Source organism: Bombyx mori, chromosome 1 (assembly GCF_030269925.1).
Source record: "Bombyx mori chromosome 1, ASM3026992v2".
Lineage (NCBI taxonomy): Eukaryota > Metazoa > Arthropoda > Insecta > Lepidoptera > Bombycidae > Bombyx > Bombyx mori.
Window position 1 is genome coordinate 19,242,950 of NC_085107.1, and position 15,168 is coordinate 19,258,117.

At 41.5% G+C, this 15,168-nt stretch overlaps 1 protein-coding gene across 5 annotated transcripts in view; it reads left to right on the forward strand.

The window, feature by feature from the left end:
• The window catches only part of LOC101746464 (uncharacterized), an 89,933-nt gene that overhangs the window by 1,483 nt on the left and 73,282 nt on the right, over positions 1–15,168 (forward strand). For 4 of the 5 annotated variants that reach the window (XM_038012706.2, XM_062670768.1, XM_038012705.2 and 1 more), the window contains exons 3-15: positions 799–976; positions 1,087–1,150; positions 1,638–1,828; positions 2,093–2,231; positions 2,904–3,097; positions 8,013–8,191; positions 9,588–9,770; positions 10,802–10,936; positions 11,178–11,377; positions 11,954–12,084; positions 13,026–13,239; positions 13,706–13,935; positions 14,710–14,841. In XM_038012706.2, the coding sequence (XP_037868634.1) occupies positions 799–976; positions 1,087–1,150; positions 1,638–1,828; positions 2,093–2,231; positions 2,904–3,097; positions 8,013–8,191; positions 9,588–9,770; positions 10,802–10,936; positions 11,178–11,377; positions 11,954–12,084; positions 13,026–13,239; positions 13,706–13,935; positions 14,710–14,841 (2,170 nt within the window). The remainder of the gene's footprint in view (positions 1–798; positions 977–1,086; positions 1,151–1,637; positions 1,829–2,092; positions 2,232–2,903; positions 3,098–8,012; positions 8,192–9,587; positions 9,771–10,801; positions 10,937–11,177; positions 11,378–11,953; positions 12,085–13,025; positions 13,240–13,705; positions 13,936–14,709; positions 14,842–15,168) is intronic. The other variant, XM_038012718.2, reaches the window with a different exon arrangement.

The following is a 15,168-nucleotide window of genomic DNA, read 5'->3' on the forward strand; positions in this document are numbered from 1 at the left end:
ATTAATTTAAGAGAATAATTCAGAGAACTTGAAGTAGGTAACAAATTTTGTTTTCAAACAATTAATTAATTAATCAAATGTAGATAATTGAAATTTATAAATTTAAGTGCATACAGACAGTGGTGGGCAAGTAATTCAGAGATTAATTTAAGAGAATAATTCAGAGAACTTGAAGTAGGTAACAAATTTTGTTTTCAAACAATTAATTAATTAATCAAATGTAGATAATTGAAATTTATAAATTTAAGTGCATACAGACAGTGGTGGGCAAGTAATTCAGAGATTAATTTAAGAGAATAATTCAGAGAACTTGAAGTAGGTAACAAATTTTGTTTTCAAACAATTAATTAATTGATAAAACACACTTTCTGTTATCAGAACTGTTAGCTCTTGTCAGGTCTTATCATATAATATCTAATATTGTTAAACTAAATTTTAGCTCATAATTATATATGTTACATTGTCTTATCAATAATATTGCAGAAAATTATTTGAATTCAACAATCACACAATCTATAGTAATTCATAGGGATGGATTAATTATATTTATGTGTATACCATTTAAGTTTTTATTTTTTTTAAGTTGAATTTGTTTTAATGTGATAAAATAATAAATGTTTGAGTTTTAACTGTCAGTTACATACTCAAATATGGATATGACTATGAGTCTATTATAACATTTTAATTTGGAAAATAACACTGAAATAAGCAGGACCAATAGACTAATAGAATTTACAAGAAAACTTCTGAATTAGTAAACAAAAACTGTTTTTCTACACAAACGATCATAATGTACAGGTGTCACTATGGGGAGGAGGAGTGGCACTTCACAATCTCGTACTCAAGGCGGATGTGTTGCAGCAAGAACTAGCTCTTCCGTTTACCCTAGTCTCTGGGCGGATTCATGAACTCTTAATACAAGTACCATGGACGAAAATTATGTCAGAACCCATCATTGTCACCATAGATACCATAGGTATAGTATTTATTGGTTTTTATAGTACAACTTAAATCAATTCAACTTTTTAAGATATTCTTCTGTCCCTTCTTTGTTATATTGATATTAAATCTAACTCTATTTTTCAGAATGCGTTCTAAGTCTCAATCCTCCTGCACCAAATGAAGAGACCGTACCTCCTGACTCTCCAAGGTAGTTTCCATTTACAAAAAAAAAAAACAGCTATATAATGTAATATGCTGTGTAAAATTCCACTATTAGATGATGGTGTTATGTCAATTTAGGAATAGATCCATGTTATAACATGAGGCGGGTCGGTTTGTTAAAGATGACTGAAGGATTCGTTTGAGAATAGGCGTATAATGCCAGTAATGCATTCCAGTTTATTGAAATCACCAACAAGTACTCACTGATAGAGTAGGGTATGCTGTAGTTGAAGCTGTACAGTTAAATGCTACCATCCTATCTATTTATAACGTGTAGTGGTCATGCATTTCCATTTTTTATTGTGGATGAGCTGTTATACGATACAATGGAGAATTCAACCTCAAGTTTCCAGCTAAGCGGCGGCGTTCTTTTTGGAATATCTATGGGTTCTGATAACCGCTTTACACCAGTTGGACTATAAGTTCGTTAACCAATTTATGCAATAAAAAGATTATTTCTCTGTTTCAAATAGCAGACGAGCGCAAGTCGTAGAAGCACCTCCGGGTTACATGCAAGCATTAGTGCGCCGTATCGTGAGCAACATAAGCCTCCGAATACATCACCTCATCGTGAAATATGTGCAAGATGATATCGTAATGTCACTGAATGTGAAACATCTAGCTGTCGACAGTGCCGACTCGGATTGGGAACCGTCTTTTGCTGGTATGTTGATTTACTTGACTTTCAAATTTATGCAAAAGCGAATTGCTCGCGTTTCTGTTTTATCAATTGTAGCTGAAACAACTAGTACGGTGTCACTTCATAGTGCAGTGCGGAAAATTGAATTAACCAAACCAAAAAATACCTTTTATTTAGTCGTTCATGAATATGGTATTTTTTCATATGATTTTCGGTGTCGTCTGTGGCTTGCGTGCGTCGCGCTGAGCGCTGCTGCTTTCAAACCTATAGAATATATTTTTAAAACAGATATCGATCAGAACCTGCCCATCATCAGGAGGCTCGTACATCTAGATGACCTAACCCTCTGCCTGGACAGAGCTGATTCTGATGGCAAGATAAGATTCTACCAGGAACCTTTGCTGTATCGATGCCAATTAGAGTTAAGGTGAGAACACAAATACGACAATTATGAAGTTGACGAAGGATGAAAAAGTTGATATGTTTGTATGGTACCTTATAGTTAAGATATTATTTTCTATAAGATAACTACTTTTATTTTACTTTTATACACACTATTTGATAAGCAGCAGTTCAAACCGTAACATGCGATAGCAAATAGCCAAAGGGTTCCCCGTTGCTGCTTTCATATACGGGATAAGATACATATTGTATATTTTTTTATAAATCGCATGAAAGTTATTTACCGTCAAAAATCGAATTGACATATCATAAACACTGTGTACTTATTTTTTCCTGCTTATTTTCTGGTAGCCTAAGGGGTTATTCCAACTACGCGAGGACGGATAGGCAAGCTCATAGGCTCAGTGTGAGAGAATTTGCTAACATTAGCCCTAGCAAGAACAGTGCTCTGTCGTGCACTGAAAAGGCACGACGAAAGCAGCGTCTTGGCTCTGCCCCTGGCATTGCTAATACCACCACTCACCAACAGGTGGGCCGCATGCTCGTCTGCCTACAAGGGCAATAACAAAAAAAAAAAGATCCGACCAGAAACTCAATGGGCTGTGTCTGTATGTTACTATGTGTATACTATTATAATGACAATACATTATAGGGTTGTCAACTTCGTTTAAAAGTGAATCACAAAATCTTTCTTCAGAGTACTGACCCGTTTAGTATCAGCGAATACACGTCGCGCAAGCAGCTTGAGTGTCCAGCTTCGATCAAGTAAACTGGCTTGGGGCGTGACCAGTGACCAACTGACTTTACTCTTGCGATTGATCAGAGAACGATCTGTGGTCAAGGTGCAACCGCAAACCACCAAGATTATCAATATCAACCAACCGCCAGCGCGTAAGCTCAATAGTTTAATAATTACGTTTCGTGTACAATTACTGAGACTGATATTCGTTGCATAGTATTTAATAAAACAAATAGATTAGTTACAAGCGGCCCGCTCCACCTCCGCTCGGGTCTTTAACAAAAATTTCAACGATATTTGACGTTGTTTTATTTTTTTTAATAAAAGAACACTTATCGCGGCATAACTATAATAGTCAGACATATGCTGTCGCGACACTTTTTGTAAATGTGTAAATGTTTTGGGGGTTGATTGCTTCCCGCTTCCGTAGGTTTAACCCGCGATTCCCTACAAGTAACCCCTGGGTGGTGCAAAACGGGAGCCGAATACATAATCGGTGGTAGGACTTGTCCGACTGGCTGGCGACCACCCTCCAACTAGAGTCCGCCGCCAAATAGCCTAGCTGTGTTCCGGCGTGTGGGTTGGAGAGCCAGTGTTATTCCTACCCTTTCCTCTTCCTTGTTGGGGGTGAATCTTGGCGATACCTGGAACATGCGGAGCAGACGTGCGTGTGAGCTCGCGGGACGTGATTGTTTGACGGGGGTATAGGGAGACCCAGTGAAACGGTGTTCGCCGCCGCCCGCCGGTCAGTTGGGGACCTGAACCCGGGTGTCACTACTAAACTCCGCCCCGGGAAGCTGTCCCGCCAACCGGTGTAAAATCCTGTCGTGCGGTCGTCGTGCCGGAGTCGGAGACCGGAGTGGATCCCGGCGATCGCACGCAGGGTGGACTGGGGGCCCTTCCATGCCCTGCGTCAGTCGCTCACGCAACCCGTGGTCGAGCACGTACTGTGCTCCGCGCTTTATTCAGGTATTGTCACGATTTCGCCTCGAACATCCTACCCCGCCCAATCCCACTCTCCAAATAAAAAAAAAAAAAAAAATGAAAGTTCGAAAAAGGAAAAGGGTTTTGTCGGCGACTCCCCATTCCACATTTAATGTGGATTTCAGCAATGTAAGGGGTCTACATAGCAACCTCGACGCCGTACACCACCATCTTGAGACGGCGCAGCCTGCCCTTCTTTTTCTGACGGAGACGCAGATATCTGCTCCGGATGATACTTCGTACCTTGAATACCCCGGCTACGTATTGGAGCACAACTTCCTGCGTAAAGCCGGGGTGTGTGTATTCGTCCGGGCTGATGTCTGTTGTCGCCGTCTACGAAGTCTCGAACAACGGGACCTGTCCCTCTTGTGGCTGCGCGTAGATCACGGGGGCTGTACCCGAGTCTACGCGTGCCTGTACAGGTCCCACAGCAGTGATGCAGGTTCAGCTCTGATAGAGCATGTGCAAGAGGGGACTAACCGCGTGCTTGAGCAGTACCCATCTGCGGAGGTGGTGGTTCTTGGAGACTTTAACGCTCATCACCAAGAGTGGTTGGGGTCCAGAACCACTGACCTCCCGGGTCGGACTGCCTACGATTTCGCCTTGGCCTACGGCCTCTCCCAGCTGGTGACACAGCCCACCCGTGTCCCAGATATTGAGGGGCACGAGCCTTCTCTGTTGGACCTTCTGCTGACCACTGATCCAGCCGGATACAGTGTGGTGGTCGACGCTCCACTTGGATCGTCTGATCACTGCCTTATCCGTGCTGCCACACCACTCTCTCGTCCTAGTCGTCGAACGACGACCAGGTATCGAAGAGTTTGGCAGTATTTGTCAGCAGATTGGGATGGATTGCGTGAGTTTTACGCATCCTACCCATGGGGGCGGGTCTGCTTTTCCTCTGCTGATCCTGACGTCTGTGCGGACCGTCTTAAAGACGTGGTGCTCCAGGGGATGGAATTGTTTATTCCCTCCTCTGAAGTGCCCGTTGGGGGTCGCAGCAGACCCTGGTATAACAATGCCAGCAGGGATGCTGCACACCTCAAGCGGTCCGCATACGTTGCATGGGATGATGCTAGGAGACGTCGGGATCCTAACATCTCAGAGGAAAGGCGGAAATATAACGCCGCTTCCAGGTCCTACAAGAAGGTTATTGCCAGGGCGAAATCGGAGCACGTTGCTAGAATTGGCGAGCGACTGAAGAGCTATCCCTCTGGGAGCCGTGCTTTTTGGTCGCTCGCCAAAGCTGCAGAAGGTAACTTTTGCAGGTCTAGTCTCCCACCACTACGCAAGTCCGATGACAGTCTGGCCCATAGTGCGAAAGAGAAGGCTGACCTTCTGGTCAAACTCTTCGCCTCGAACTCGACTGTGGACGACGGGGGTGCCACACCACCGAACATCCTCCGGTGTGATAGTTCCCTGCCGGAGATCTGCTTTACACAGTGTGCAGTCAGGCGGGAACTCCGACTCCTGGACGTCCATAAGTCGAGCGGGCCAGACGGCATCCCTGCAGTGGTTCTGAAAACGTGCGCCCCTGAGCTGACGCCTGCGCTAACGCGTTTGTATCGCCTCTCTTATTGCGCTAACAGGGTTCCGTCTTCATGGAAGACTGCCCACGTCCACCCTATCCCCAAGAAGGGTGACCGGTCGGACCCATCGAGCTACAGGCCTATCGCGATAACTTCCTTGCTTTCCAAGGTGATGGAGCGAATAATTAATATACAACTCCTGAAGTATCTGGAGGATCGCCAGCTGATCAGTGACCGACAGTATGGTTTCCGTCACGGTCGCTCAGCTGGCGATCTTCTTGTATACCTTACTCACAGGTGGGCTGAAGCCTTGGAGAGCAAGGGCGAGGCTCTTGCTGTGAGCCTTGATATTGCGAAGGCCTTCGACAGGGTCTGGCATAGGGCACTTCTGTCGAAGCTACCATCTTACGGAATCCCCGAGGGTCTCTGCAAGTGGATCGCTAGCTTTTTGGATGGGCGGAGCATCACGGTCGTTGTAGACGGTGACTGTTCTGATACCATGACCATTAACGCTGGCGTTCCACAAGGTTCGGTGCTCTCCCCCACGCTTTTCATCCTGTATATCAATGACATGCTGTCTATTGATGGCATGCATTGCTATGCGGATGACAGCACGGGGGATGCGCGATATATCGGCCATCAGAGTCTCTCTCGGAGCGTGGTGCAAGAGAGACGATCAAAGCTTGTGTCTGAAGTGGAGAACTCTCTGGGGCGAGTCTCCAAATGGGGTGAATTGAACTTGGTTCAATTCAACCCGTTAAAGACACAAGTTTGCGCGTTCACTGCGAAGAAGGACCCCTTTGTCATGGCGCCGCAATTCCAAGGAGTATCCCTGCAACCTTCCGAGAGTATTGGGATACTTGGGGTCGACATTTCGAGCGATGTCCAGTTTCGGAGTCATTTGGAAGGCAAAGCCAAGTTGGCGTCCAAAATGCTGGGAGTCCTCAACAGAGCGAAGCGGTACTTCACGCCTGGACAAAGGCTTTTGCTTTATAAAGCACAAGTCCGGCCTCGCGTGGAGTACTGCTCCCATCTCTGGGCCGGGGCTCCCAAATACCAGCTTCTTCCATTTGACTCCATACAGAGGAGGGCCGTTCGGATTGTCGATAATCCCGGTCTCACGGATCGTTTGGAACCTCTGGGTCTGCGGAGGGACTTCGGTTCCCTCTGTATTTTGTACCGTATGTTCCATGGGGAGTGCTCTGAGGAATTGTTCGAGATGATACCGGCATCTCGTTTTTACCATCGCACCGCCCGCCACCGGAGTAGAGTTCATCCATACTACCTGGAGCCACTGCGGTCATCCACAGTGCGTTTCCAGAGGTCTTTTTTGCCACGTACCATCCGGCTATGGAATGAGCTCCCCTCCACGGTGTTTCCCGAGCGCTATGACATGTCCTTCTTCAAACGAGGCTTGTGGAGAGTATTAAGCGGTAGGCAGCGGCTTGGCTCTGCCCCTGGCATTGCTGAAGTCCATGGGCGACGGTAACCACTCACCATCAGGTGGGCCGTATGCTCGTCTGCCTACAAGGGCAATAAAAAAAAAAAAAAAAAAAAAAAAAAAAAAAATGTGTTCTATAAAGTCGTAGTACATTATTTTATTATATCATCAATAGTTTTCGCAGCGCACGCGATGTAAAGAATATTTTAGGTAATTTTTTTACACCTTGAGTTACTTTATTGGAGTGTTAATGCGGATCAGTATTTTTTTTTCAAAAAAAGTTATAGCTTATGTCACTCGGGAATAATGTAGCTTCCAAACAGTGAAAGAATTTTTCAAATCGGTTCAGTAGTTTCGGAGGCTATTCAATACAAACAAACAAACAAATCTTTCCTCTTTATAATATTAGTATAGAAGTATAGATATGAAATTAGAGTAAATACTCAATTGACTTAAATTTAATTTTATACTATTCGAAATCGATTGCTATAATAACAAATATTCTAAACGTTTTACTGAATTTATTACTTAGTATTCTGTTCAGTTAACAATAGGAAAATTGATGATATCTGAAGTTATAAAAAAGTAGTCATATATAAAAATATGAATGGTGAAATACTCCCAAGATTCCATTACTTACAAACAAATCTAACGAGCCAAAACACGCATGATAAAAATAGTTTTTTTTGGAATGAAGTTCCTTATGGGACGATGCGGAGGGGTACCCTAACCAGGAAAAAACGTCCGTAACGTAAGATTTTAGTAATGCACACAGTGTACGACTTAATTTTGTAATATCGTACAAAAACAACATATTCTTTTATCATTCAAATCACGATCTCAGAGCGTTCGTTTGCGCAATATACTAACTCTTATACAAACAACCGTGAATGAAGTGTACCACAATAAGTTCGCACGTTACCAAATGACCGTGGGTTGTTGCGAAACCTCCAGCTTTATTATCTTTATACCTCGAATAGAACTTAAAATTAATATTTTTATAATAAGGAACTTCGTTCCTATCTGTGTCCCACGACACCACACATCTTTTTTATATTACGTAATTAACTATTCCTAAGAATTGGTTATTGCAAATATTTATTTACAATACAGATTTAACGAGCTCAAGTTCATCTGAGCCGGCTCGTACCGAGAGCTGGTCGGAGTGGGCGTGGTCTTGGTTCCCTATGACATCTGATGCTGAGGGTGGAATAGAAGAAGAACGCATGCCTCCGGCACCTACACCTCTTCATTTTAACGCCTATTTCGATGACATATCCCTTGTTTTCAAGGTGAGTGGTGGTAGGGCGTACCATGAAGCAGCACGGGTAGGTACTACAGCTCTGCCGTGAAACAGTAATTCGTTTGGGCTTAAAGGGTGGGGAAGGTCACGTCCCTGCGGATCCACCAGATCCAACAACCTTTGCATTAGACGCCTTCAGCTCTAATACTAGAAGCAGGCTTAGGGACCCCGGTAACCGTACTCGTCGAACTCGACAAAGAGGTCGACGTGCAACCTAACCTATGCATCAGCCCGCTGATTTTCTCGCCGGATCTTCTCAGCGGGTCGCGATTCCGATCCGGTAGTAGATTCGTTCGCGAAGCAGTTGCTCTTGACTTGTTAGGTCTCCTTTGGAGGCGCTCTGGCAGCTGTTAGCAAATCCCAACCCTCTTGGTTGAGCCCTTTTTCGCCCACCTGTCCTGGTGAAACTGGAAAGGCCTCCGGGCCACCAGTAATACTTCAATCATAAAGAAGGGTGAGGAAGCCGTTGTACTATAAACTGAGTTTCAGAACTCTTGTCTCAAGTTAGATGGCGGCATTTACTTTGTTAATGTCTGTGGGCTCTGGTAACCTCACAACACAAGATAGGTCTTGCCCATCGTCTAAGCAATAAAAAAACGTGTATTTGAATGCTAACGTGAAGGGCTTCGTCATCGTGACCAGGCTATAGCAGTCCACAGCTGGACATAGGCCTCGCCAATTCCACGCTACTAACCACGATCCTCGGCTTCTCTCATCTAGCTCTTGCCAGGCACCCTGTACTCCTTTGAGCGTCCTGCAAACTACACTAAATTACTGTCTACCAAATCAAATGTCCAGTTTAATTGACCTGTTCCGCAAATCGATAACGAAAACTTTAAAATTAGTAGATTATTGTAAAATCGATTAGTGAAGCATAATAATTTATGTATTGAAATATAAATAACTATAAAGGAACCCTAAGAATATCCGTTTCGAATATCGATTAATGTTTTTGGCCTACATATAATTTAGTGTTCCGTGCATGTTATATGTATATTTTTATGAAACAGAAGTGATATAATGTAAAAAAAAAATAACAACACTCCTTCAAAGAGGATCTTAAGTAACAATCTTTAGCAATGAGATTTATTTACACTCAGTTCGTATGTTTTAAGTACGGCTTTATGACAATTAAATTAAAACTCAACGAACCAATCAAACAGTACGGTTACCAGAGTCCCTAAGCCTGCTCCTAGTGTTAGAGCTGAAGGCCTCTAATGCAAGAGATATTGGATCTGACAGATCCGTAAGAACGTGTCTAGGGCGATCGTGGCCAGGACGCTTTTCCGTACTGTTTTTATAGGCAGCGGCAACCTACCCACAAAATGTCAAAATAAGTTAAATATCTAACAATATATTATAATATTATTTGTTGTTCCATTCAGGTAATGGAATCGGAGTCAAGTACTCGTAAACGTTCACGTGGCGTGTTAGAGCTGTGCGCTTCACACGGCGCCATCAAGAGCTACGTTTGCAGACCGACTTCGTTCCGGATGCAAATGGCGACGCGCACGTTAACGATCAAATCGTCCGGAAGATGTGTCTGCGGACATCTCGATTACACTATGGTGAGTTTGTCGTTTTATTCGAATCAATTTAATTACTTTACTCATATACAATATTCAGGAATAATGGGTTAATGTAATTCTCTGTTTAACAGGAATAGATCACAAAATGTTAAACTTTGCATTACATCCGACGTCTTTATCTTATATTATATTTTATATAAGTAGTATATTAATTTACCTAAACCCGTTGAACATTTATAAAAAATGAAAACTAAGTCAACAATATCTTTTTAAATACTAAAATTCATTAAGCGAAACATACTTAAGAAACAAATATGGTAGATCTGTATTTACGAATACGGCTGTAATTTTAAAGAGATCAAATGTCTATAGGAATTATTGTGATGACAGTTTATGTACTAGTAAAAATTATGTGTTTTGGAACTATATAATTGTTTTGTAGACAGACATTAATAATGTAAAACCCGAGAATTGTAGTGTATTATTTCCTATAATAATAAACTTTAGGATAAAAATATATTTGTAAAGTGCATATTTTAAGAATAATCATAAAACCGTTGATGAAAATCCATAAACGCAAAGATTTTTTTTTGTTTTTCGAAATTTGTCGCAATTTTTTTCCTAAACGTAATTAAAAGAATTGTACAGCTTAGATTTCTATTGTCATTATTTAATTTTTGATTTCTCGAATAGGTACCTAGTATCAATAATGGCAATAAAAACGACTGATAATGGTAGTAAAAACGCGCTATTATACCGCAAAAGTAGTTTTAATTTTTGTCACGTTCTGTTTTCCATAACAACCTATCATCATCATCAGCCTTTAGCTGCCCACTGCTGGACATAGGCCTTCCCCAATGCCTTCCACAGAATGCGATCCTCTGCCCTTCGCATCCAACGACTTCCCGCCGTGCGCACTAAGTCAGTCCACCTGGTTGGAGGACGCCCCACGCTCCTGGTACCCATCCGTAGTTTCTCTTCGAGGACTTTCCTCCCCCACCTGTAACAACCCATAACAGACAAATATTAATATAAGAATTTAAGCTTGTTCTGAATCAAAAATCTTCCAGGGTAAAGACGAGCCTACCGTGTACCTGTGTAAATCGGAGAGCGAGCGCGTCGACAACTGGACCTGGCCCGCGAATGAATTCAGCGGAGGTCACGTGGAGACAGCGGAAGCAGCTCAGGAAACTCCTAAGGACGAGGTATGTATGTCCGTTTGTTATTATCATTACTCTAACGAATATGGAACGACATCTACAGCTTTCTAAGAGTTAGTTCGATTTTGTTTGATTGCTTAGTACTTGAAGAATGTACTTATTAATCATAAAAAAAATGAATTTAATTGCAAAAAAAATAGCTCACTGATCTACCCACCTGAGTAATTATAAAACTACCGTCAAATATTCAATATGTTATAGATAATATTATTTATTTCCGCTGCAGAACCAAAATCCGGAACCGATTATAGACGAGTCGGATCAATCAGGACACTCCACGCCGGAGCCCAAAAATAACATCGACGAAGATGACAAACTGTGGGCACAGATGTCGCCACTGTTGTACGTTAATTACACTCATGAACGATCACCGCCCGACGTTTACGAAAACCCTTATGAACATCCGCCTGAAGATTTTCAATATAGGTTAGTCAGATTAAAATATAAAGTTTCGGGACTTTTTGGCGGGAACGCGAGGAGTGAAGTTGTGTGATTTGTTTTATTTTCTTTATTTAGTGTTTCTTCAGGTTTAAACGGTGGTTTATTAACTGTTTAGTATCTGTGAAAGTGCACAAATGTGGGAAAATCAAAGAAAGCCACTGAACGTAACTTCTCGGGATCCTCCAAAAAGGCCACTGAAAAAGTCTCAGTAAATGACCAACATTTTACTGAGATTATATTTCATACCATATCATCTCATTTCATTTCTATTCATGCCATGTTTTATATTAATCAACTTCATTTCATTACGCTTCAGCCTGTTTGTTTTGGATATGTCTTGTCAAACAAATATTCATGAACTTTTTCTTTAGTACTATAAACTTAGGTTTGTTTTTGGATTATATCGCCCTTTTTTAATTTTTTTTTAAACTTTTCTCATTTCTTTTTATCAAGTTTTCATTTTAAACATGTTTGCTATTATAATATGGGTACTTAGTCATGCGAATATTTCGATATGTTACTTAATGGATGGTACTTAAAATAAAATATTTATTTTTAAAGTGATTGGGCAGAAGAAAGCAACCTGAAAATCGAAATTGAATCTTTAGATATCAAACTCAGTACCGGATTGCTGCATAGACTTTCAGCCTTGAAGAACATTTACAAAGAGCTACCGCCAGTTCCCGACGTTGGTAAGTTTTTATTCACAATATGGAATATTAACATATTTACATAACATATTTACAATGCAATATGGAATATTAACATATTCCATATTGCATTGCTGCATTAACATGCAGCATCATAAACTATAGTTTTAATCGAAGGGTTGACTCATAAAAGTATGACATATATTAAATTTAAAAAGTAACTAGTTTGTTATTGGCAAAGAGTTTTTTTCTGTTGGCATTTACTTTATGGGACACCCTGTATATATTCTAAATTAAATAATTTAACGTTTGTTTGCTTGCTCGTTCTAGTTCTATGCGTTTGTGTCTTTTCTTCTGTTTGTTCTATCTAGTTTAAATACGCTGTTTGCCCTCTAGAGGAATGGATATGCATACCTTTAACGACAGTTTTAGCGGAACATTCCAGATTATTGAAGTCAATATCTTCGAAGCAATAATGCAATAAACCTCGTCGATTTATATACTATCACATTAATCTCATCCGGGTGATGGAAGGCCGGCTATCCTCGACCTACGCTGGCTCTGACCCAGCGGGGTGTTCCATAGGATAACCCATTGTAACCGGCGGCATCTAGGCGGGCTCCGGATAGCCTGCCGACCGAGAGGGGTGGTGGTCGTGGCGCCGACGACCGCCGGTCCATCGTCCCGAGGAGGAGGGAGAGATACTAAACGCTTCACTCTCCCCCCTTTGCCTTTTCATGAGTTCGGTCTCATGTGAGGTTCGGACGTGGGTTGGTGGGTTGTTGAGCGATAGGAGGTTTTAGTCAGTTCGACTCCGACATGTCCCGCCCTCCATCCCCCAGGGGAGGGCGGAAGTCCGGCGATTTCATTCTGACCAAAAAATAAACCACATTAATCTAACTAAAACTTTGGATTATGATAAATCAGTATTGTATATTTTTTTAATGAGTTAATTACTACATCGTTAACATATTGTCTTACAGAACTACCAATGCGCGTGCTGACAGTCGAAGAATGCGACGCTCTATTCGACAATCTACCCTTGCGGCGTTTGTCTGTTGAAATGAAAGGGCTCAACGTCCGCGTACACCCTTTCGATCACTCGGCACAGGACCGTACTCCGTCGCACCCGGTCGTTTTGGAAGTCTACATGCCGAGGGGCATCCTGATTGTCAGTGGACCTCTGTATCCTCATAGGTGGGTAGTTGGTTTATTTGATATAAACAAAATTGTCATTAAGTATGTTTTTCAAATGTTGATTTATAGTGTCAAGTGTTGATTTATAGTGACAAGCTTATAGTGACAATGATTTTTTTTTGAAAATAATTCAGTTATTCTAATACACGCTGATAATGTTAATATTCGAATTTGTTATCAAGAATGATTACAAGTATATACTTCTTATTACATTAGATAAAAAGTCTCCTCGTCAAATTAGTCGAACTAATTTTAATTTTAAAATTTGGAACAACATTTGTACAAGCCAGGATGTTTAAATTTTAAGTTCGTACTTCTGTGTTTAAAAATAAATTTCTCTATCGCGTGAAGTACTTAAGATAACTTTCTCTTTCTGTTATAGGTCAAAGATTACTTAATTGTAACAGAAAGTTTTTGTTATTTTTTCTCGTTCTGCTGTTATGTGTCTCTTTCTGTCTTTTGACAGAGTCTGTTCGGCGGCTTGTCAGATGCCGGATGACGCGGGACCGCTATGGCAAGGGGCACGTGTTCACGTGTCCGCCATTTTGTCCGGTATTGAGGCTAGCATTTGCTCCGTCGACGGGCAGACTCGGCCGTGCGCGAGAACCGATCTCCGCATAGTTGCGCACTCGCTTCAGTACAGAGAATTCTTCACGAAGCGGGAGAGCGTTGTCTTCAGTTATTCAATTAAGATGCGTAAGTAATTAGTAATGTCAGCTTAAAAATTAACTCGAATAATAAAAAAAAAGTTGAATTGTTCATCGTAGCTGTGGGGGTGTTAGGATCTTGTTTTTATTGAATAAATTTGTCACTATTTTTGTTTTATAAATTATTTTTATTTATAAATTATTATAAATTACAAAAACATTTCAATTATAAGCAGTATATACTATTATGTCAACTTTAATCATGATTTATTTATTTGTTACTTCGACAGTTGAATTAGTACAAGTCTCATTTGGTGTCGAGTGCTCACCAAGAACTCGTAGACATAATCGTAGACATCTATGCCGTCATGAATGGAAGTCGCAATGGTATTCTGATGACCTTGAAATCGGAAAGCACGACCGCTTTACTTCACCTTCATAAACACATGCTAATCGCATATTTAATTAGGATATGTCTGTCAGTTTTTTTATTTTGTATTTATTGCTTAGATGGGTGGACGAGCTCACGGCCCACCTGGTGTTAAGTGGAGCCCATAGACACAATGTAAATGTCGCCACCCACCTTGAGATATGAGTTCTAAGGTTTCAGTTTTTACACTGCCCTTGCCTTCAAATCGAAACGCATTACTGCTTCACGGCAGAAATAGGCAAGGTGGTGGTACCTACCTATGCAGACTCACAAGACGTCCTACCACCGGTAAAAAATTTGAACACCGGCACTGTCTTATCATTTAAGGCTTAAATTAAATAATCACCCAATTAAGTGACTAACCTAAAGCAAGCGTCTATCTTTTTGCAACAGGCGAAGTGAACATATGCGGATCGGCCGCTCGGCTCCAAACGGCGTGGCTGATACCGATGTCGCTGATAAACGAAAAAATATCACTGCCCCTGCGACACACAACCTTACCCAAAGACGCTCTCAACGACGAAGGTAAGTTTGGAATACGTACTCCTAGACTCGACGGATATTCGATTCGTACTCAATCTATACAAATTTAAAGATCTACAGTAGTATTTACGGATGTTCCGTTATAACTACTGAACCATGCATCCGATTGACTTGAAACTTGGTATCCATGTAGAAAATACGTGTACTTAATTGATAGACTAATATTTATATGAGTGTTGGACTCCCTATACCAGTTGTGGGGGCGTTAATGATGACAATCTTTGTGGAGGTGAGAAATAGTAATGTTAATTTGAAATGCCCAGCGAAGCGGACGGGTACAGCTAGTCATATATAATGATAAAGAATACT